The sequence below is a fragment of the Triticum dicoccoides genome, chromosome 1A, assembly GCF_002162155.2.
Source record: "Triticum dicoccoides isolate Atlit2015 ecotype Zavitan chromosome 1A, WEW_v2.0, whole genome shotgun sequence".
In the NCBI taxonomy this organism is placed as follows: domain Eukaryota; kingdom Viridiplantae; phylum Streptophyta; class Magnoliopsida; order Poales; family Poaceae; genus Triticum; species Triticum dicoccoides.
The window spans coordinates 252,142,626-252,166,225 of record NC_041380.1 but is presented as its reverse complement, the minus strand read 5'-3'; the positions used below and the strand labels follow the sequence as shown (position 1 = coordinate 252,166,225).

Genomic DNA, 23,600 nt, shown 5'->3' with positions numbered 1-23,600 from the left:
TTGTTCCCCTTCTTTTATTCAAGTACTCCTGATCAACCAACATCAACTGAGAGTTTTCTATGGCTTAACGTTCATATCAACATGTTTGTAAACCTAATTGTTGTTCCCGCCCATTCCTCTATTGCCATTGCTTCCACGATCAGCTAACCCCCACGAGCATTAAATTTATATACTGCATCTGTGGCGACATTTGTTTCATTAGGGACTGACGGTGTTCTGGACTAGGGGGGTACTAACCTAGTCGACCCATACTCCTCGGGTTGGGCCGATGGGCCCTCATTCTTCTCAACATGGACTCCGGGAGCTGCATGACGTGGCGTAATCAAGACTGCACCTGCCGAAGGCTTAACGTATATTCCAAGACTTCTCCCGCCGCCTCCATGCCAAGATACCGATCTTGTAACCCTAGATACCCTATCTGGTGTCTATATAAGCCAAGGGGTTTAGCCCGTAGAGGAGACTTCAATGCAATATCATTCACCTAGCCCTAGAGTTAGAACACATCTGACGATCTCGAGGTAGATCAACTATGTACTTGATACTTCTCCATTGATATAAACAAGAGTAGGAAGTAGGATTTTACCTCCATCAAGAGGGCCTAGGGTAAACATCGTCCCTTTGTTCATGTTACCATCTGTCCGAGATCCACAACTCGGGACCCCCTATCCCGAGGTCTGCCGATTTTCACACTGATAGGGACGTAGCCTTGTCTCCATCTTCTGCATCATCAACACCTCTGATTACCGGAAGGCTCCGTCCGGTTCCTCTGATTACCGATACTCCAACTACAGCTTGACCCTTGACCACCTAAGTTCTCTCTGAAAGGCAGGTGGACGAGCACATCACGAGCAGCAGGTGTAGGGCAATTAGATTTGCATGTCCAAGTAAACCACATGAGAAAGAAAAATACGATAAGCTCTCGTACTGAGTATCATAGAAGTTGGCCTCCTTTCGCCGAACCAGTTCAATTTGTACCCAACGCGTCAATGGTTCATTCACCTTAATTCAAACCTCGCCCTAAGCAATTCTCCAAAGGCAAAGCCCTTTGCATCAACATCCACCTTGATCACCTCCTCTAGCATAACTGAAATTTTCTTCAACCATGGCAAATATCGAAGATTTAAGGGCAGATTGATAACACTTGCCCGAACTTGCAGCTTCTCAAACTTCCAGTCCGTCAGCCGAGACCGACTATCAAAGATTTCTAACACAACTGCATGTTTCCCAACCATCCAAGGACCACCCTCCTAGATTCCATCTTTTGGTCCCTCTTGCCATCCATAATTGCAACGAACGTGTTCTCATGTACAAAACTGAAGATCAACCCCTTTGGGTTTCCCCATGCAACTTGAAGGGCTTCCGCGGTAGTGTTAACATGCAAAACCCTACGGTGGAGAGAACTCTCCCTAACAACATCCACTCTGGCACAACTCCTCCTTCCTCTAGATCATAATCGATCACAAGCTTCGTGCTTTCCTTCTCCGACAGATTCATTCTTTCCAACTGCTATTTGACACCTTGCACCTCCCCCTTTCTCGCCCGAGCTTTCCATCTCCGCCGGCCTCCTAGGACACGAACCCTAACTCACCCCATGCGCTCCAATGGCGGTTAGAGACACAAGGGCTCCCTTTGATCACCCCAAGCACGGCGAGTGGAAGCGAGGAAGGATCCGGGCCTAATGGTGGAGGTGGCGGGTGAAGATCATGTACGATATGCCCCGGAGATTGAATCACCCATGCGCCGCCCTTTTCCCAATAAACAAAGACATTTTTCTGTCACTTAAAACCCTAAAACATTTCATGACTCACAAATTGTCTACCGAAAATCCGTTAACAATCATGCTAACTATCTCACGTACTGCCTGCCGGTTCGATTGACGTGCTGGATGAAACCGTGCAGTGCGCTTGGTATGAGCGGTTTGCTATCTAAAAAAAATGTTGCAGGGATCAGCAGATGTTCATCTAAAAAAAAAAAGGATCAGAAGACGTTGTGATCCCTGGCAGCGTACTCCCTGTTGTTGCCAGAGAGGCAGGGATCGGCCTTCGAACATCACCTCCCGGAGAGAAGAGAGGATGCGCCGACGCTAGTCGCCGAAGACAACGGGTATGAGGCAACGTAGGAGTCGTTGCCCTCGGCGTTCTGCATCAAGGCCACCGCGGTGAAGCTCCGATACGTCGGCGCCGGCTCGGGCATCGGCACGTCGCCGTCAAGGTACTGCACCACCTGCCGCATCGACGGCCTCGCGGCGGGCGCCGGGTGGGAGCACACCAGGCCCAGCCTGAGCACCGCCGCGGCCTCCTCGACATCTTAGGCGCCGCAGAGCCGCGGGTCCGCCGTGTCCGTGACGTCCCCGTTGTGCCAGCGCTCGAGCACCCAGTCCGCGAGCACCAGCCGGTTCTCGTCGGCCGCGCCGTGCTCGATGGGTCGCCGGCCGCAGGCCACCTCCAGCACGAACGCTCCGAACGCAAACACGTCCGTGGCCGGCGTGACCCGCCGCGTGCACGCCAGCTCCGGCGCGAGGTAACCCATGGTGCCCACCACGCTGGTAGTCTGCGGGTCGGTGCCTCGGTCGTACAGCTTGGCCAGCCCGAAGTCGCCGAGCCGCGCCTTCATCTCGCCGTCCAGGAGCACGTTGCTCGCCTTGATGTCCCGGTGCACCACCACCTTCTCCCAGTCCTCGTGGAGGTAGAGCAAGCCGGACGCGACGCCTCTAATGACGCTGAGCCTCTGCGCCCAGCCCAGCGGCGTCGCTTCCGGTCGTACAGCCAATTGTCCAGACTGCCGTTGGGCATGTAGTCGTAAACCAGGAGGAGCTCGCCTCTGCGCCGGCAGTAGCCGAGCAGCTGCACGATGTTGCGTGTTGTTGCCGTGGCTATGCCCTTGCTCTCGCTCTCGCTCTCGCTGCACCTTTCTCTCTCTCTGAACTAGATCACCAGAGGAAGAAGAAGGAAGGAGAAGGAAGAAGGACAGAGACACAAGTGTTTTTCAGGCGCACATACGCCACCCGCCGCTCGAACGGCATCCTTTTTTTCTCTCCCTGAGCACGTACTCAGCTTTTCTCATTCATCTTCTCCAACTTAAATAGCTAAGTACAAGACTGACCCAAGCACTTGCCAGCCGCCACTCTCGCAGCTGCTAACGCCCACTAGCTCATGCACTAGGCCACTAATCGCAACTAACTCATGCACGCATGCACCACACCGGCCACTATCACATGACCGGGCGACTAACCCACTAGCTACATGCATGCAACTAGATAACTACCTTATCCATGCACTCCAGGACTCGGCAACTCCACCGGACGCCCCGCTCGTAGCAGCCGCGGGACTTGCTGCTAACGAAACCACGCACATCAAGATTAGTGCTAACATTGCGGTGCCGGAGGCGGCCGAGGCTGACAACCTCGGCGACGAACTGCTTCATCCCAGCTTCGCGTCGTCGTGCGACACGACGACCTTCACGGCCACCTCCTTCTTGGACGCCGGGAGCACGCCCTTGTACACCCTCCCGAACCCGCCCACGCCGAGAAGGTGCTTGCCGTCGAAGCCGCCGGTGGCGCGGTACAGATCCTTGTACGCCAACCGGTGCGGCCCGAACTCCACCTCCCACTCCTCCCTCAGCTCCGCGTACCTCAATTGCCGCCACACGACCAGAGAGACGCCGGCGACCACCGCGAGCGCGAGGATCGGAGTGGCCACCGGAAGGATGACGTCGCGCGCCTTGGACCGTCGCTTGCTGTCGCCGATGCGGGGTGGCTTGGGGAGGTTTGAGTAGTCGAGCGGCGGCGCTGCCCCGTCCAGCGCAAAGCTCCAGCCCAGCACGTAGTGGCGCGTGCGGAACGGCCCCGTCGACGACGAGAGGCCGACGTACGCCGTACCGTTCAGCACCGGCGAGAGGTCGACGGTGACGGAGATGAGGGGCTTTATGGGCCTGGGAGCCTCCACAGGCGCGAGGGTCACGTTGAGCACCGTGGATCGGCCGTCGTAGTCCACCCAAACTTGCATGGCATCGCCGGCGATGAGAGTCAGGTTCTTGAAATCGCCAGTGTCGTCGTCGTAGTAGCCTGCAGGTTCGGCCACGACGGATGCCAGGCCGTTCACGTCAACGCCGACGTGGTTGCTGCTGATGTCCCGAAACTCCGGGTTGAGGATGGTGTCAAGCTCGACGGCGAAGACGTGGTCGCTCGCGTTGCCGTTGTTCTGGGGGTTGAAGAGGCCGAGGAACTGGCTGGGCGACGCCATGGACAGGTTTTTGGTGGGCGCGACGAAGAAGGCGAGGCCGTTACCGCCCACCGTGACCAGGTCGGTGACAATGGCGAACACGAAGGTGGTCGAGAAGGACCGTGCGACGGTGCCGTTGGTTTCGTGGAAGCGGAGGGGCGTCGGGTGGAAGGCGCTGCCTTTGAGCTGGGACGTGATGTTGGTGAGCGCGAGCTTGCCGTCAGGCTCGACCACGGTCATGCCGTCCAGGTCGAGCCGCGCACCAGCGAAGCCGTTGTAGATGAAGTGCCCGTCACCGCCGGCGAAGAAGTGGAAGAGGAGCAGAACGAGGAAGGAGACGACGGATACAGGCTTGAGCCGCATCTCGTGTCAATTCTGTCTCCTACACAATTCTTACCATGTAGCAGTAGTTTTATTGACTTTATAGCACATTCTTTTGCCTTGTTCCCAGATAGAGAAAGTCTTTTTCCTCCTTTGAAAAGTGCGATCAAGACAACCAAACATCCAAGCAGACCCACAATGGAGAGTAACATACACTAGTAACATACACGTATTTCTAGACTATATTACTATCTTCATAATAGGTAGTAACATAAGTGTGGTAACATGCATAGCTTCATTTATTAGGTTGTAGACTCATATTGCATTGGGACATGTGATGTTACAGTAACTAGCTAAGTTACTACTACTACCTCTCTCCTCATTAACTCATTGCCACATAAGCAAATTTGCAGAGGTGAACTCGATGTTACTGCTGAAGTTACTCCCACTGTGGCTAGTCTAAGATGGAAGTAACTAACACTTTGTTTTTGGTTCTCTCTTTCACACGACACAAGCATAATGTTAACCGAGTGAGATCAAGCTGACATAACACAAGGAAGGAAGCCTAAGTCAGCAAAAGTGATTAAACTAGTAGTACTATTATTTGGTCAGCAAAACTGATTATTTAACTACTCCCTCCGTCCGGGTTTATTATCCACAACAGTGATAGCAATGAACCCTTCCAGTACACTACAGTCAATGGCGGCTCAACAGGCGAGTCAAGCCGAACCTAAAAACAATGCACTGCATTGATAAGATGTTTCAGTCTCAACCATATTAAGATACTTACTGAACATCCATGCGTTAGAGCACGGCCCTAAGCTTCATTTAACTTACCCGTGCTGGGAGCAGATTACCTCCACCATTTCGGCACAGTTAGAGCAATGGACAAGCTTTACATGAGCTACGTTTCCAAAAACAATGATCGCAGGGATACAGATGGCTTGACCTGCCATGTTGAAACAGCCACAAATGTTCGTTCAGGCGTTTCTACTCATATTGTGCATTACACAATCACCCAGGCTGTTTACAAACACAGACCGATGTTAATCAGGATGGCGGTGTAGGCCTCGGCAGCCTCTTGGCAATTTCCTGTCATCAAGTAAAATACAGTGTGCTTAACATGATTTTTTACTGATACCTCTACTGTTTAGGGGAACAGCACAACAGTAGGATGTGGGGGAAGTCGAGCTTCGAAAACATGCCCTGGCCATATAACATGTAATAAAACCGGCATTTTTTCACAAATAAGAACATGACGAATGGTGGTTGGACTAGGAGAGTCTAGATGTTTTGAACAAAAAACACAAGGTTTTCTCCAAAGAAAAGTAACATAGAAAATATTTCAGAATTCCATCATTTTCAGTTTATGCACACAGGCCAATCAGCATATCAATTAGTACTCCCTAGTGACCTAAAACGTCTTATAAAAGTTTAGAGAGGGAGTAATAAACATGCATTGATCTTCTCTGTCACAAGCACTTTTGCGTCACTCAACAAAAAACTGTTTTTTCTTCAGTTAAAGAAAAAACTGATGAACAGAGCCGCCCAGGGCAGCCAAGGCCTGCAACCCTGGCTTGTGACCAAAAGCCCAGCTAATTTTAGGGTAATAAGTGAATGTTTAGAAAATGGGAAAAGGCCCAGCCCGTACCAATCTCTTGTCTAGCCATGGACGTGGCCCAACTCTGGGTACACCCCTGAATAGAGCTTAGGTAAATCTAATGTTTTTGTGACGTTTGTCACCAACTCTCTCTACGTGCAAAAGCAAATTGCTTGCTGTAATCTAGGATCTTGATACATACCTCGAATAGTTGGTTTATATTATCAGCCGTTTTCGCCGATGTCTCAACGAAAAACATATTGTTCATGTCCGCGTGCTCCTGTGCTTCCTTCAGAGAGCAAAGCATATATGGTTCAAAATCTCCTTATAATTCATTCAGCATCAATATCCCAAGACACATTCTCCCAGAAAATTATGCACACCTGAGAAGACACAGTGCGTTTTTCATGTAGGTCAGCCTTATTTCCTACCAAAGCCATGATCATATCCTGGCTACCGTGTTTCTGAAGTTCCTGAAGAAAGAAAGAAAAAGATTATTTAACAACATCATTAAGAAATGAAAGATGAAGGAGGACAGATCATTCAACTTTACTCTTGTGACGCCCAGATATTTAAGCTACAGTAACCCTCTACTACTGATGCCACGTCACCAAGATTACTAATGTTAATCTCGCGTTGATTCAAACCGATTCAAAATTCAATTTTAAAACAAAGTGAAATAATTAAAAAAATTCGAAAGTCAAAACTAAAAAGTTCTAGCTGTAGCAAATAATTCATATGTAATTGTGGTGAATAAACCACATTCCTATAAAATATTTAAGTGCTCTAAAATAAATAAAACAGCAACATAAACAAGTAATTAAATGCCTTTTTGTGATTAATAAAATTTTAAACTATTTTATTTTGGAGTTCAACTTTTGTGGCAGTGGAATACATTGGAATACTAATCTAGGTACAACTTTTGTATTTTATAAAACAAAAATGAACTGGTAACTAATAGAAAACAGGAAACAGAAAACAACCCCTCCCCCCACTGGGCCAACCGGCCCAGCTAGCAGACCTTGCCCAGCCCAACCGGGTCACCTCCCTCCTCGCTACAGGAGCGGAGACAGGGCGTGGCGCCCATCGACCGGCGCCACTGCCGACGACGCCCACGCGCCGCCCATCTGACGGTCCGCGAAGGGGTTAAGGCCGCACCAAGCCCCCTCTCCCTAAGGAACCCTAGCGCGCCCCAATCCCCGCCCCCACGCTCTCTCTCCCTCCCGAGCTCGTCCGCCTGTTGTCGTCGCCGTGTCGTCGCCGTTGTCGTGGCCTCGACCACTCCCCTGCCAAGCCTTTGTATCCAGAAGACGCGGGCCATCGTCCTCAATCCCGAAGTGGACTGCCTCGACCCGGATCGACAAGACGGCGCCGCATACGTCGATCCCCTCCGTCGACAACCGCTTCTGTTCGTCTTCGATTCGCCCATCTTCGAGCAGCTCCGGCATCCCGAGTCCTCCTTGAGCTCCGATGTGAGCCCCACTTCCTCCCCTGCATCTTCTTAAGCTCGTCCGAGCTCCCGCGTACGCGTACGTGCATACTAGCTGATGTTGCTCGTGCCGCCGCCTACTATCGATATGCTCCGCTTGCTACCACCGCTCCCGCTACCGCGCTCGCTTGCCGCCTCGTCGCTGACTGCTGCTGCGTGCCTGCCGCCTGACATTGCCCGCTACCGCCCCGCGCCCCTGCTGTCCACCCCGCGGCCCCGCGCGTTGCCTCGCCGATGCGCTGTCGCTGCAGTCGGCCGCACCCGCGCACACCTGCACTCGCCTGCTGCTCGCCCCCAGCGCCCTTGCCCTGCTCGCCGACCGCGCCGGCCAGCGCCGCGTGCAGCCGCTGCTGCTTGGCCACGGCCACTGCTACTTTCCCCTGCGGCCGCTGCTACTTTCCCCTGCGGCTGCTCACACATCTTGGCCACGCCATGGCCATATGCGTGTGTGTTCTTGTGCGTGATGATGTACAGCCACACAATGGATGGGCCATCCCAGATTAGATTAGGGGCCTATTTGTTGATTAGCTCTAAACCTAGCACAAAACACCCTCTGTTAGTCCCCACCACTAAATAAACCCTAGTTAAAATTATGTGCAAATGACACGTGGGACCCATACACTATTTTAATGGATAAGGTTTAACTAGCTAAGTCAATGACAACCGGGTCCCAACTGACACTATTGACCAGTCAAAACTTGACTGTTGAGGGGCCCCACTTGTCTGCCTTTGGAGGGTACTGACCTGTGTGTACTTAGCATATTAGCCATTTAGTATTTCGTATTAAAAATAAACATAGAAAATTCAAAAAATGATTAAAACGTTGAAAATTAATATAAAATAATAGATTACTCGGATGGAAAAACTTTATACATGAAAGATGCTTAGAACGACGAGACGAATCCAAATACGCAGCCCGTTCGTCCGCCACACATCTCTAGCATAGCAAACAAGCAACTTTTCCCCTCCGGTGTATCTGTCTGAAAACGCAAAACATCGGGAATACTTCCCGGATGTTTCCCCCCTTCGCCGGTATCACCTATCCCTGCGTTACGTCACCTCTAGCACAACGTATTGCCGCGTCTTGCTTTGTGTTACATTTGATTGCTCTGTTATTTATTATGTTCCCCCTTCGTTACTTATTTCCGGTAGACTCTGAGACCGCTGCCGATGTCCGTGTGTTCGACTACATTGAAGACGACCCCTCTCTCTTGTCAGAGCAACCAGGCAAGCCCCCCCTTATCACCAGATATCGCCTACTCTCCTCTATACTGCTTGCATTAGAGTAGTGTAGCATGTTACTACTTTTCGTTAATCCTATCCTGATGCATAGCCTGTCATTGTTGCTACAACTGTTGATACCTTACGTGCAATCCTAAATGCTTAGTATAGGATGCTAGTTTAATCATCAGTGGCCATACATTCTTGTCCGTCTGCCATGCTATACTATCAGGCCGTGATCACTCGGGAGTTGATCACGGGTATATACTTATATACATAATATATGATACTTGTGGTGACTAAAGACGGGTCGGCTCGTAGGAGTACCCGCGAGTGATCCACGGATTGGGTCCGAAAGGACGTTTGTCCCGACGGCCCTTTGAGCGGATCTTTGTGGCGAAGCGACAGGGCAGGTTGAGACCACCTAGGAGAGAGGTGGGCCTGGCCCTGGTCGGCGTTCGCGGTTATTTCAAAATAACACGTTTAACGAGATCTTGGTATTTGATCTGAGTCTGGCTACTGGCCTATATGCACTAACCATCTACGCGGGGACAGTTATGGGCACTCGACGTCGTGGTATCAGCCGAAGCCTTCGTGACGTCAGCGACTGAGCGGCGCGCGCCAGATTGGAACGTAAGCCTGCTCTTGTATTAAAGGGGCTAGTTCTGCTTCCGACCGCGTTCGCAACGTGCAGGTGTGCAAAGGGCGATGGGCCCAGACCCCTGCGCCATAGGATTTAGACCGGCGTGCTGACCTCTCTATTGTGCCTAGGTAGGGTTGCGACGTGTTGATCTTCCGAGGCCGGGCATGACCCAGGAAAGTGTGTCCGGCCAAATGGGATCGAGCGTGTTGGATTATGTGGTGCATCCCTGCAGGGAAGTTAATCTATTCGAATAGCCGTGATCTTCGGTAACATGACAACTTGGAGTTGTACCTTGACCTTATGACAACTAGAACCGGATACTTAATAAAATACACCCTTCCAAGTGCCAGATACAACCGGTAATCGCTCTCTCACAGGGCGACGAGGGGAGGATCATCGGTTAGGATAATGCTATGCGATGCTACTTGGTGAACTTACCATCTACTCTCTTCTCCTGCTGCAAGATGGAGGTTACCAGAAGCGTAGTCTTCGATAAGACTAGCTATCCCCCTTTTATTCCGGCATTCTGCAGTTCAGTCCACATATGATACCCTTATTCCCTTTGATACCAATGCATACATATGTAGTGTAGCTCCTTGCTTGCGAGTACTTTGGATGAGTACTCACGGTTGCTTTCTCCCTCTTTTCCCCTTTCCCTTCTACCTGGTTGTCGCAACCAGACGTTGGAGCCCAGGAGCCAGACGCCACCGTCGACGACTACTAGTACTACTCGGGAGGAGCCTACTACTACGTGCAGCCTGCTGACGGCGACCAGGAGTAGTTAGGAGGATCCCAGGCAGGAGGCCTGCGCCTCTTTCGATCTGTATCCCCGTTTGTGCTAGCCTTCTTAAGGCAAACTTGTTTAACTTGTCTATACTCAGATATTATTGCTTCCGCTGACTCGTCTACGATCGAGCTCTTGTATTCGAGCCTACGAGGCCTCTGGCTTGTAATATGATGCTTGTATGACTTATTTTATTTGTAGAGTTGTGTTGTGATATCTTCCCGTGAGTCCCTGATCTTGATCGTACACGTTTGCGTGTATGATTAGTGTACGATCGAATTGGGGGCGTCACAAGTTGGTATCAGAGCCGACTGCCTGTAGGAATTCCCCTTCCACGCTCCTTGGCCGAAGTCGAGTCTAGTCATTGAAAAACTTTTACTAACATGGATGTGTGGCTTACGGGCCCACGTCGTCATTGGGTGGTATTAGGATCTTTTACTCCTTGTCTATACTCTGGGACTCTGATCTCTCTTCTATTCGGGCTAAATGAATATTGCTAAATCTAACACTAGGATCTCGTTATCACTTTCACCCGGAGAGCCCCTTATTACTGATGATCGTCTGCTGCATGTGAAGACCCTGAAGATACTCTCCGCTGTTAACCCGGGAACTTGTGTTCATCGCGTTTGCAATTCCCCTTCCACCGTCAACCCTTATGATAACTACTTGCAGTTGTTATTCCTACATTCATCCCCAGTTGGTCTTGTTATTACAAGATACACCAAAATACTCGTCGTTGTTTCGATAATCCTTTAAGTTTACTGCCTTGCTTTTCTTTGTCACCTGAATACCCTTATGGATAATTCTAGCACTTATCGAGTATCAGCTCATCCCCCAGTTGTGCATGTGTTTCACAATGGTCTTCGAAATACTATTCGATCCTCCAAAAATCCTTAATAGCTTATTGCTCTGCAATATTTGTCTGCTTGCATTATGGATGCTTTCCATATGTCTGCAATATTCGTCGGTATCCTTAGACACCGTCATTTTGATCCTATTGATTCAACATGAGTGCGAATGCACGCAATCATCAGTTGATCCTTTCAAATTATCTTTCTGGCTCAAACGTCATTTTTGAACATGAGCTGGTTCTCGCCAATCATATTGTCGTCAAATTGTGCCCCTAAGACTATTCAACCTATCCATCCTTGATCAGAGCGTCTACTTCTGATCCTTCGATTTGGATTCATAGTTCCTTAGAATTTATGCTTCGAATTATTCAGATGATTCTATAACCTGATGCATTTGCATTCTTTCCTTTTCTGGTTGGGCACCGATACTCACATCAGATCCTTTGTGGACCGTCAAGTCCTTTGTTGGATTATTATCCGACAGCGTCCTTCATATTCAAGAAGCATGTGAGCTTTTCCTCGAATACATAATGCCTTTGGTAATTTGTATCCTCTGCTTTATCAAGCATGCTCTACTATCGAGCTTGTGTTATTATTCTTGAAATTTGTGGTATATACTCCTAAGATGCCCCGATGGGTTGAACCTATGCCTTCCCCAAACGGTATGAACCCGAAAGTTTTCGCGAGTCATACTCTTCTGTTGTTTCGCCAGATATAATTTCTACACTACAGCCTCATCAAAAGCTAGAAGTAAAATGAAAGGTTATGCATTGAAGAAGTGGGAATCGACCTTGAGCCTCTGCGTTCATGCCCATGGACCCGTTGTGGAACTTTTCATCGAAGCTTCTTGTAAATGATAATAATCCCCTTGTTATAAGTTCGTCCTGTATCTATGTTTGGTCCCTTGCAATCATGATTCCGACCATATTTTCTCCTTAATACCATTTCTCGGATTGAAGTACTTGTCCTGTGCAGATCATTGCACCTGTCCAACCTTTACTTTGATCTACTGTCGAGTATTGCACTATGATATCTTGATAATGTCATGGAACTGCATAACTTCTTATGGGTTCTTCATTAACTGTTATATCTCACTGATTCCAATTTTTCTGGGATCTGGGTTGTCGTCAACCGAGAACACCGATATGTGAACCGATTCCGCATTTCGGTTTGATAACCCTATTAATTTCGTTGCTTATGAGTTTAATAATGCTTCAAGTCATTTCTAGTCTGATCGGCTATACCATTATTGGGCTAATTTTTAACTGTGCTACCTGGTCGTTCTTCATGGAGAACAAATTTCGACAGTGAGCTAATCTTACGTCGATCTTCATTGTCATATCATTTCTCCTTGAATAGCAAACTTGATTTCGAGTTTTTTTTCATACCCATGGTTCTGATAACTTTCGCTTCACCCTTCCTTTTGCTTGATGTCATCGATGATCGATTATATCCTCATGAAACCCCTCGACAAGTGTGTCGTGATCACCATCAACATTTTGACCCCTTCCAGGATATCAATTGAATTCATGATGATAAGTGCCATCCTCGTCCCATGGTAATTTGAGTTACCATCGACAACATCTTTACCTTCCTTTCATCACTAACTTGTTCATGTTATGGATGCAACTTGCTATCCAGCTCGTATTATATTCTACCTTGAAGTATTACTGCATTTTTGTCAAGGATGTTGTGAGAATTTCACCACCTCTTGAGAATTCTTGTATCAGTGATACTTCACCATCACCATTCTTTTCTTGGTCCCCGTGTTGTTCCTAACAGGAATACCGACAGATGGACTAGTAATTTTAAAAAACTTTTAGCAGCCTTATTACTTTGAAGTTAATGGTCAACATTTCATTCTTAGACCATTGGTTATCGAATCGCCATTCTGACATTGTTTATGCTACCTAAGTCCGTATTTCGGGTGCACCATCAACCAATGTTTAATCGTGTATGTTTTCCTCGAGCATACATCATTATATCATTTGATTTGACAAAAAGCTATCTCCTTGTTCACATAATTGTGGAAATCCATTTTTTGAAAATCTCACTGAGTTGTCGCTGAGTTCATCAGCCACCTCTTCATCCTCTCCTTGGTCTTAATGATGAACTCTTGTTTCGGAACTCGCTTCCATGGTACATCCCCCGAGAATCTTACAATGTCGTCTCGTCAATTGTGTTGCACCTTTTCTTCTCAGGCATCCTGAGTCTGAGGCATCCTGGCACCAATCAGATCTGAATCTCGGTCAAATATGATGATTGGGACATATTTCCAATAGTTATAACAACGGGTCTTTATATGACCCGGTAAGATGATGCCATGCCTAGCACACCTGGCCGGAGGCCCTATTGTTATAGTTTCCTTTTCAGCAAGGCTGTCCATTCTTCCGTGAGGAAACTGGAAGACTTATTCTATGAGTTGTTCCTGATGGATCCTTTGTGTATCCAAAGTCTGATCTCTACCCAGTGACCATGCCAATGCTATCTCGAAGCATGTCTGTAGTACTTCGATTTTCGATAAGAACATTTGAAGCACAATACTAAATTTTATCCATCAATTATCCAAACACCGTTGTATGGGTAATGTCAAGAAGTTTCTCTCCCCTTACCTATAGAGTTTTCTACGTTGTATCCTGTCATAGATATCATGCTCTGCTTGTGCTTGGGAAGGATATACCACTGAATGTGTTTAAACACATTTTTTTCCTTTTCATTGTTCTGTTTGATCTGATAATCATATTTTCCTTTCCATTATTTTATTTAATATTTCTTGTGATTTATATGATCTAAGCAGTAATAATTCACTGCTTATGTAAACACCTTGGTGTACTACTCTGTCATAAGACCTTATTACTATTGTTGATGACATTCCGATAGCCACCGATGGACGAGAACCTTGCCTATTGGTCCGCCTCGTTCAACGAGCAGGAAAATGGTTCTCTTCGTCCCTCGCCCTTGGTACCAACGTTGTTGCCAACATAACTGGCAGGCTACCCTATGACATGCCTTGCTTACATGATCGTGCAAGATGTCACCGCCCTTCCTGCTTTTAACCCACATTGTGGGCTCATAACCCACAGTTCCACATGATCGAAACCTGACTCTCCTGTACAACCCTGTTTCTAATGATTATTCCTCACGCTTGGCTTCATATTTAATTCACGAGCGACCTTCCTAGTGCTTTATTCTGGTATCAGATGCAATACTTACTCTCGCTGCTCTGAACCCCTTTCTCACTCTGGTTCAGACTTCGAGCAACTATCTATCCACTTGAAACCTCTTATTGTACCTTCGTACCTCACTCTCGATGTATTCTATATGTTCAGCTCGAAAGATAATCTTATGCTCATTCATGGGTTAACCCCAGATTGTTTCCCTCATAAGCATGTTGTCGTAGCCGAGCTGCCCCCTTACCTATTCGTAAGTAGGTTGAAGTTTCCGAAGAAAAGGACGACTTCACCATGATGACCTGAAGCAGAGAAATGAAGACGTCAATGTAATGGATCGACCTCTTCAAAAAGAGCAACCAAGACCGAGAAGATTCGTTAGATTTTCGTAACCAGGCCTTTCCCCCTTAGTCCCCCTCTTAAATCTCGGGACGAGATTTCTTGTAGTAGAGAATTGTGACGCCCAGATATTTAAGCTACAGTAACCCTCTACTACTGATGCCACGTCACCAAGATTACTAATGTTAATCTCGCGTTGATTCAAACCGATTCAAAATTCAATTTTAAAACAAAGTGAAGTAATTAAAAAAATTCAAAAGTCAAAACTAAAAAGTTCTAGCTGTAGCAAATAATTCATATGTAATTGTGGTGAATAAACCACATTCCTATAAAATATTTAAGTGCTCTAAAATAAATAAAACAGCAACATAAACAAGTAATTAAATGCCTTTTTGTGATTAATAAAATTTTAAACTATTTTATTTTGGAGTTCAACTTTTGTGGCAGTGGAATACATTGGAATACTAATCTAGGTACAACTCTTGTATTTTATAAAACAAAAATGAACTGGTAACTAATAGAAAACAGGAAACAGAAAACAACCCCTCCCCCCACTGGGCCAACCGGCCCAGCTAGCAGACCTTGCCCAGCCCAACCGGGTCACCTCCCTCCTCGCTACAGGAGCGGAGACAGGGCGTGGCGCCCATCGACCGGCGCCACTGCCGACGACGCCCACGCGCCGCCCATCCGACGGTCCGCGAAGGGGATAAGGCCGCACCAAGCCCCCTCTCCCTAAGGAACCCTAGCGCGCCCCAATCCCCGTCCCCACGCTCTCTCTCCCTCCCGAGCTCGTCCGCCTGTTGTCGTCGCCGTGTCGTCGCCGTTGTCGTGGCCTCGACCACTCCCCTGCTAAGCCTTTGTATCCAGAAGACGCAGGCCATCGTCCTCAACCCCGAAGTGGACTGCCTCGACGCGGATCGACAAGACGGCGCCGCATCCGTCGATCCCCTCCGTCGACAACCGCTTCTGTTCGTCTTCGATTCGCCCATCTTCGAGCAGCTCTGGCATCCCCGAGTCCCCCTTGAGCTCCGATGTGAGCTCCACTTCCTCCCCTGCATCTTCTTAAGCTCGTCCGAGCTCCCGCATACGCGTACGTGCATACTAGCTGATGTTGTTCGTGCCGCCGCCTACTATCGATATGCTCCGCTTGCTACCACCGCTCCCGCTACCGCGCTCGCTTGCCGCCTCGTCGCTGACTGCTGCTGCGTGCCTGCCGCCTGACGTTGCCCGCTACCGCCCCGCGCCCCTGCTGTCCACCCCGCGGCCCCGCGCGTTGCCTCGCCGATGCGCTGTCGCTGCAGTCGGCCGCACCCGCGCACACCTGCACTCGCCTGCTGCTCGCCCCCAGCGCCCTTGCCCCTGCTCGCCGACCGCGCCGGCCAGCGCCGCTGCTGTTTGGCCACGGCGACTGCTACTTTCCCCTGCGGCTGCTCACACATCTTGGCCACGCCATGGCCATGTGCGTGTGTGTTCTTGTGCGTGATGTACAGCCACACAATGGATGGGCCATCCCAGATTAGATTAGGGGCCTATTTGTTGATTAGCTCTAAGCCTAGTACAAAACACCCTCTGTTAGTCCCCACCACTAAATAAACCCTAGTTAAAATTATGTGCAAATGACACGTGGGACCCATGCACTATTTTAATGGATAAGGTTTAACTAGCTAAGTCAATGACAAACGGGTCCCAACTGACACTATTGACCAATCAAAACTTGACTGTTGACTTTGACCGGGGCCCCACTTGTCTGCCTTTGGAGGGTACTGACCTGCGTGTACTTAGCATATTAGCCATTTAGTATTTCGTATTAAAAATAAACATAGAAAATTCAAAAAATGATTAAAACGTTGAAAATTAATATAAAATAATCGGTAACTCGGATGGAAAAACTTTATACATGAAAGATGCTTAGAACGACGAGACGAATCCAAATACGCAGCTCGTTCGTCCGCCACACATCCCTAGCATAGCAAACAAGCAACATTTCCCTTCCGGTGTATCTGTCCGAAAACGCAAAACACCGGGAATACTTTCCGGATGTTTCCCCCCTTTGCCGGTATCACCTATCCCTGCGTTACATCATCCCTAGCACAACGTATTGCTACGTCTTACTTTGTGTTACATTTAATTGCTCTGTTATTTATTGTGTTCCCCCTTCATTACTTATTTCCGATAGACTCTGAGACCGCTGCCGATGTCCGTGTGTTCGACTACATTGAAGACGACCCCTCTCTCTTGTCAGAGCAACCAGGCAAGCCCCCCCTTGATCACCAGATATCGCCTACTCTCCTCTATACTGCTTGCATTAGAGTAGTGTAGCATGTTACTGCTTTTCATTAATCCTATCCTGATGCATAGCCTGTCATTGTTGCTATAATTGTTGATACCTTACGTGCAATCCTAAATGCTTAGTATAGGATGCTAGTTTAATCATCAGTGGCCATACATTCTTGTCCATTTGCCATGCTATACTATCGGGCCGTGATCACTCGGGAGTTGATCACGGGTATATACTTATATACATAATATATGATACTTGTGGTGACTAAAGACGGGTCGGCTCGTAGGAGTACCCACGAGTGATCCACGGATTGGGTCCGAAAGGACGTTTGTTCCGACGGCCCTCTGAGTGGATCTTTGTGGCGAAGCGACAGGGCAGGTTGAGACCACCTAGGAGAGAGGTGGGCCTGGCCCTGGTCGGCGTTCGCGGTTATTTCAAAATAACACATTTAACGAGATCTTGGTATTTGATCTGAGTCTGGCTACTGGCCTATACGCACTAACCATCTACGCGGGGACAGTTATGGGCACTCGACGTCATGGTATCAGTCGAAGCCTTCGTGACGTCAGCGACTGAGCGGCGCGCGCCGGATTGGAACGTAAGCATGCTCTTGTATTAAGGGGGCTAGTTCTGCTTCCGACCGCGTTCGCAACGTGCAGGTGTGCAAAGGGCGATGGGCCCAGACCCCTGCGCCATAGGATTTAGACCGGCGTGCTGACCTCTCTGTTGTGCCTAGGTAGGGTTGCGACGTGTTGATCTTCCGAGGCCGGGCATGACCCAGGAAAGTGTGTCCAGCCAAATGGGATCAAGCGTGTTGGGTTATGTGGTGCACCCCTGCAGGGAAATTAATCTACTCGAATAGCCATGATCTTCGGTAACATGACGACTTGGAGTTGTACCTTGACCTTATGACAACTAGAACCGGATACTTAATAAAACACACCCTTCCAAGTGCCAGATACAACCGGTGATCGCTCTCTCACAGGACGACGAGGGGAGGATCATCGGTTAGGATTATGCTATGCGATGCTACTTAGTGAACTTACCATCTACTCTCTTCTCCTGCTGCAAGATGGAGGTTACCAGAAGCGTAGTCTTCGATAAGACTAGCTATCCCCCTCTTATTCCGGCATTCTGCAGTTCAGTCCACATATGATACCCTTATTCCCTTTGATACCAATGCATACATATGTAGTGTAGCTCCTTGCTTGCGAGTACTTTGGATGAGTACTCACGGTTGCTTTCTCCCTCTTTTCCCCTTTCCCTTCTACCTGGTTGTCGCAACCAGACGTTGGAGCCCAGAAGCTAGACGCCATCGTCGACGACGACTAATACTACTCGGGAGGAGCCTACTACTACGTGCAGCCCGCTGACGGCGACTAGGAGTAGTTAGGAGGATCCCAGGCAGGAGGCCTGCGCCTCTTTCGATCTGTATCCCCGTTTGTGCTAGCCTTCTTAAGGCAAACTTGTTTAACTTGTCTGTACTCAGATATTGTTGCTTCCGCTGACTCGTCTATGATCGAGTTCTTGTATTCGAGCCTACGAGGCCCCTGGCTTGTAATATGATGCTTGTATGACTTATTTTATTTGTAGAGTTGTGTTGTGATATCTTCCCGTGAGTCTCTGATCTTGAACGTACACGTTTGCGTGTATGATTAGTGTACGGTCGAATTGGGGGCGTCACAACTCTAATAACTGCAAAACTACTACTCAAACAGTTGGCCCTGAATAAAAAAAAAGTAACAGAACATGTGCAGAATTGAACAGTGATCACTTGGGCTGCATTTGTCACGACTAACAAGGCTGCTCATTTGTAATTGTTTAGATGAGCTTGCATACTAAACGTAACCTTAGGCATGTTTGGTTGGGGAACCAAATGGATTGGACTGCGTGGTATGCTGCTGCATATTTATAATCACTTTATACAATGAGATTGGCTATAAGGTTGGCTATTAGATTAGTCCTTTTCTCCACCTTCTCTCTTTCTCTTTTCCTCCATATTTACTATGTTTGCCATGGAGCACATGTAGAGGTGGGCTCTTGGATGAGAGCCGACACCCCTCATTTCTTTCTTCTCTCTCTCCTCCACATAGACAAAAGTGGTAACATAAGCAGGCTATAAGACCCTTATTATACTTGCTCTAATGGAAACCTAACAGATTGACTGTTTAGAAAAATGCCATGGCAAAATAAAAATCTAGTATAACAAGTTAGAAGCAGAAAGGTAAATCCAACCAAAATACATAAAAGGACACATTACAAAAGCGTAAGAGTGACTTTGGTAGCTTGTTGCATGGCAGAGCGGAAGGGAAAAGATGGTATACCTTCACCCAATATTGTGCTTTGATGAATGATTCTGCACTTGTTATGTCATAGACAACGATTGCAGCACCAGCTCCCCTGTAGTACAGAGGTGCTAATGCAGCATACCTGAAATTGGTCTGTTGTCATGACTTCTTGTGTGGTAAGAAAAGCATCTTAAACGCTTGCAGATAACATAAATCAGCTAAGCAGAATGTATGTGAAAGTACAAGATGGTACAGTAATTTTATACTAGAAATCAGTGCAAAGATGTACTATAGCCTATAGGTATGATTTAACCACAGAATGTGTACCTCTCCTGGCCAGCAGTGTCCCATATTTCAAACTTCACTGTTGTGGAGTCCTCCAATGCCAATGTTTGTGACAGAAATGATGCACCAATAGTTACCTAAATCCATCGTAGTTAAATAAGATGAAAGAAATACTGTATGTAGAAAGCGACAAGGGAAATCATTCCTAGTGTTCAGAAAGTTGGACAAAATTGGGTAGTTGTTTCACCTTTGATGTGGGGTCAAACTGACCACGGACAAAGCGAAGAACAATGCAGCTTTTCCCAACACCAGAATCTCCCAGTAAAACCAACTACACAATAGTGAAAATGGAATCAACAGGCATGGTTTCTTATTTTAATTCAACTTGATGTTAACAAAGGAGATGCAAAATACTGCAAGGACATAAACTTTGAACTAACAACGAACAAATAAATAATCTAAAGAGGATAGCATATAGCAGACCTTCACTTTCAAATTCTTTGAGTCAGTTGCAGAGTTCTCGTTGTTGATATTGCCCAAGCCTCCAGTACTGTTTGCTGAATAAAAAGACCATTTATGCATCAGCATGAGAAAAAAAAATGTCCGCTTGCAAGCAGAGTCAAATGGAAAGAGTGAATTCTGGACACATATGACGGACCACAGAATGAAACAACCCATAAATATACATAGCAAACACAACTGAAGAGCTAATTAATGTTGGATGCTACATTCAAGCAGCTCTAGCAGAATATTTTTTAAAGTAGCTATAGCAAATTAACTGAACTTGTCAATACTAGGTGAAAGAATGCTACACTTTAGAACATAAAATAAAAAAGTATGAAATACTCCGAAATCTCCCTAACAGCATGTTTCATACTTCCTCTGTCCCAAAATAAGTGTCTCAAGCTTAGTACAACTTTGTACTAGAGTTAGTACAAAGCTGAGACACTTATTTTGGGACGGAGGGAGTACAAAATATCTTACAGTTTACATGTGGCTCAAAGTGGTAAAATAAACGCCCAAGCATCCTTCTTCACACACTAGTCTTCTTATCCTAAGCATGAGCCTAGATCACAATAAGTACAGGCATATCCCATTTCATGGTATGTTTGACAACTAATTTCCTTCTTTTTTAAGAAAAAATTGAATAGATTCCTTTCTGGGTAATATTAAAAAAAGGTGTAAAGTAGATGAAATCATGAGATTTTATTTCTCGGTTTACTACTGACTGAGGTTGGATGTGGTCTATCAATGAACATCAAGAGACTGGATACAAATTTACAGGTTGAAGCCAGATTCTGTGTTCATACTTTACATACTATTACAGAACGCAGTGAACGAATATTTGGAACTTGTGATCAAATATCCAAATCCAATCAATCAATGTGCCTTCAGGGTTAGCACTATTACAGGTGTCTGTTAGACCTTGCCAGACAGGTGCACTTGATGCAATCTTTGACCCCTAGCTCTCCCAGGCCACCCCCAGGCTAAGGCATTTCAAATTGTAGGAGTCAAAGGACATAACCTTGACAAACATCAAATGATCCGAACTCCCAAGAGACGGCTGTACTCGGAAGGGAGCTGACTCAGTGCCCCTCCATCATCAACATGTAGATATTCCTTTTGTAGATAATTTCACCCTTCAGACCCTGACTTATTCTGTTTGGGGGTATATTAATTCTTCTTGTGAGAGAAGCCCTGTAAATACCACTTTTACATGTTGTCATTTGTAATAATTATTGTATCAATCTCACCAAATTTGGTATTCTTGGAGAACCCGTCACTAGGACATACACATCCCTTTTTAAGTAATACAGCGCCCTTTATCGAAAAAGAACGTACACATCACCCTCACCCCCTCGGGGACTCCTTCGCAAGCTTACATACATGTATCAATGAGACTAAGGTACTCCCTCCGATCTTACTTGTCGCTCAAACGGATGTATCTAGCACTGAAATATGTCTAGATACATCCTTTTGGGTGAGAAGTAATATGAATCGGATGGAGTACCAATTTAGGAACCCAAATCTATACATAACCCACAAAATGCAGATGTCTACACATTTTGTGTCATTGCTCCCACAATAGCATGATCACTCAACCGCAATAACTAGTGTTTCATCCTACATGTTTGGTGAGAAGCAATTCTACATTATCAACATTCAGGATGCAGTGGTAATCCAAAAGCTACCAAAAACATAACTAGTTGTGAGTATATCTGCCTAGCAATCTAACTCTATTTATCATCGCGGAAATTCATAATTTCGCATCTACATGACCACCTAGTGCCAGTGTACTAATTGCAGCTGAGAACTGACCAACCTAAAAAGATTAAACTTTCCCCAACACAAACTCTAACCTACTCCACGATCATGAATGCAGTCCCTTATGTTATATGGAACAGAATCTAAGAAATCTAAGAAATCACATACACATGCTTACCAAATACAGTACGAACCAAACACCTCAACAATTAAGCAACTTGCTACCGGGCCGCCGTCGCTAGTCCCCGCCAAGATTTACCCCCAAACAACACCAGCATTGACCTGCCTCCTGAGCCGTTAACCGAAAGGCTAAAATCGCCCCATCTTAATCCATCCCGTAGGGCAACATCCTACTGACCTGAGATTTCGATACTCCAGCTTCCATATGCAGCGCGACAGAGGAATAAAAAGGATACAAGGGCCAAGTAGGGAAAGTAAGATGTCACCTTGGCCTGTTGGTGAGAAGGAGGCCAACCTGGCAGAGAAGACGAACAGCCCATGGCCGGCGTAGTGGCGCCGGAAGCAGATCAAGGCGGCGGTCAGCGGTAGTCTGCCGTCGAACTGGGGTTCGTTTTTGCTAGCTTGCAACTTTTTTTGGCTGTGCCTGTGCGTCGGTCGCTACCCGTCACGCGCGGTTCAGCGGATGGTCTAGTTTTTCTTTCTCTTTTTTGATGGAAAGGCCTTCACGGTCGAAAATTTAAGGGTGAACATGGTTTTATCTTGGGGCTACTACAAATCAGCCGGATCATCCGCCTAGATAGACGTCCGATCAGTGTGCTGGTGGCCGTTGGATCACAACAACGACACGGCAGCTCAACGCAGCAGCGCCATTGCACCTATGGCAGAGCTCCACCGCTCCAACGCAGCGCCGATAGCGTCCAACGAGCTCCATTGCAGACCCGGCAGGCTTCAACGCAGCACTGACAGCTCCTGCAAAGCTTCATTGCAACTCCGGCGTAACTCCAGCGAGCTCCATTGCAACTCCGGCGTAGCTCCAATGCAACACCGATAGCTCCACGCGAAGCTCCATTGCAACTCCGGCCGAGCTCCATTGCAGCCTCGCCGGAGCTCCAACGGTACACCCGGCTCCGACGAAGCTCCACAGCAACTCCGGCGAAGCTCCATTGCAACCCTGGCAGCCAGTGATGAGCGCTGCATCGCAACAACAATTACCCTGCACCGTCGCGCCCCCATCCGGCGTGCCGCATCAGGAGCCGCCGTCGAGCAGCTGGTGAGCATTGCGTCTCAGGGCCAATTGATCCCCTGCACCATGGCGCTCACACCATGAGTAGCTATATCGCAAGCACTGGGATTCTCCGGCGAGCAGTTGCGTCGGAAGCACCAGGATTCGCCGGTGGCCAGCTGCGTCGCAAGCACCGGGATTCGCCGGCGAGCAGCCGCCTCTCCCCTTCGTGTTGCGTCGCCTCCATGGGGTTTGCAGCACCGCAGCTGGTGGCGCGGGGCTTCACGACTCTTCAATAAGCCGCGAGATACAGCAGGTGGTGCGCCGTGGCTCCTCCTGGTTTGCCTCTATGGAGTTGTTGCTGTTTGCGTCGCCATGGGAGCATCTCTCTAACGAACAGAGACGGGGAGGAGGGAAAAGGAGTGGGGAATAACGTGTGGGGAAGAGAGAGCAAGAAGAGATAAGGTCGCGGCTGGTGGAAAGCGGTGGATGGGCCCAGGGCACGTGTCAAGCAGCGCGGGGGGTTTATCCGATTGATTTCAAACGTTTTTCTTTATCTTTCCCTACTAATAAAGCAGGTATCGCTTCTGGTCGTACGTCATTAGCAATTTTGCAAAAAAAGTCTCTTTATTTCTGTAAATTCAACCGCAGTCCCCTTTT

General features: G+C 47.7%; 1 protein-coding gene and 1 pseudogene across 1 annotated transcript; both read right to left on the bottom strand.

The window, feature by feature from the left end:
- Window positions 1-1,791: 1,791 nt before the first annotated feature.
- LOC119279390 lies at window positions 1,792-4,842 on the bottom strand (annotated as a pseudogene).
- A 170-nt stretch (window positions 4,843-5,012) lies between these two features.
- On the bottom strand, window positions 5,013-23,326 carry LOC119267678 (ras-related protein RABF1-like). Its single transcript, XM_037549112.1, has 8 exons — window positions 22,233-23,326; window positions 19,976-20,049; window positions 19,740-19,823; window positions 19,535-19,629; window positions 19,244-19,349; window positions 6,525-6,614; window positions 6,344-6,430; window positions 5,013-5,633 (listed from the first exon to the last, which is right to left on the bottom strand). The coding sequence occupies exons 1-8, from the start codon at window positions 22,255-22,257 to the stop codon at window positions 5,592-5,594; spliced, it is 603 nt and encodes a 200-aa protein (XP_037405009.1). The 5' UTR covers window positions 22,258-23,326; the 3' UTR covers window positions 5,013-5,591.
- Window positions 23,327-23,600: the final 274 nt, after the last annotated feature.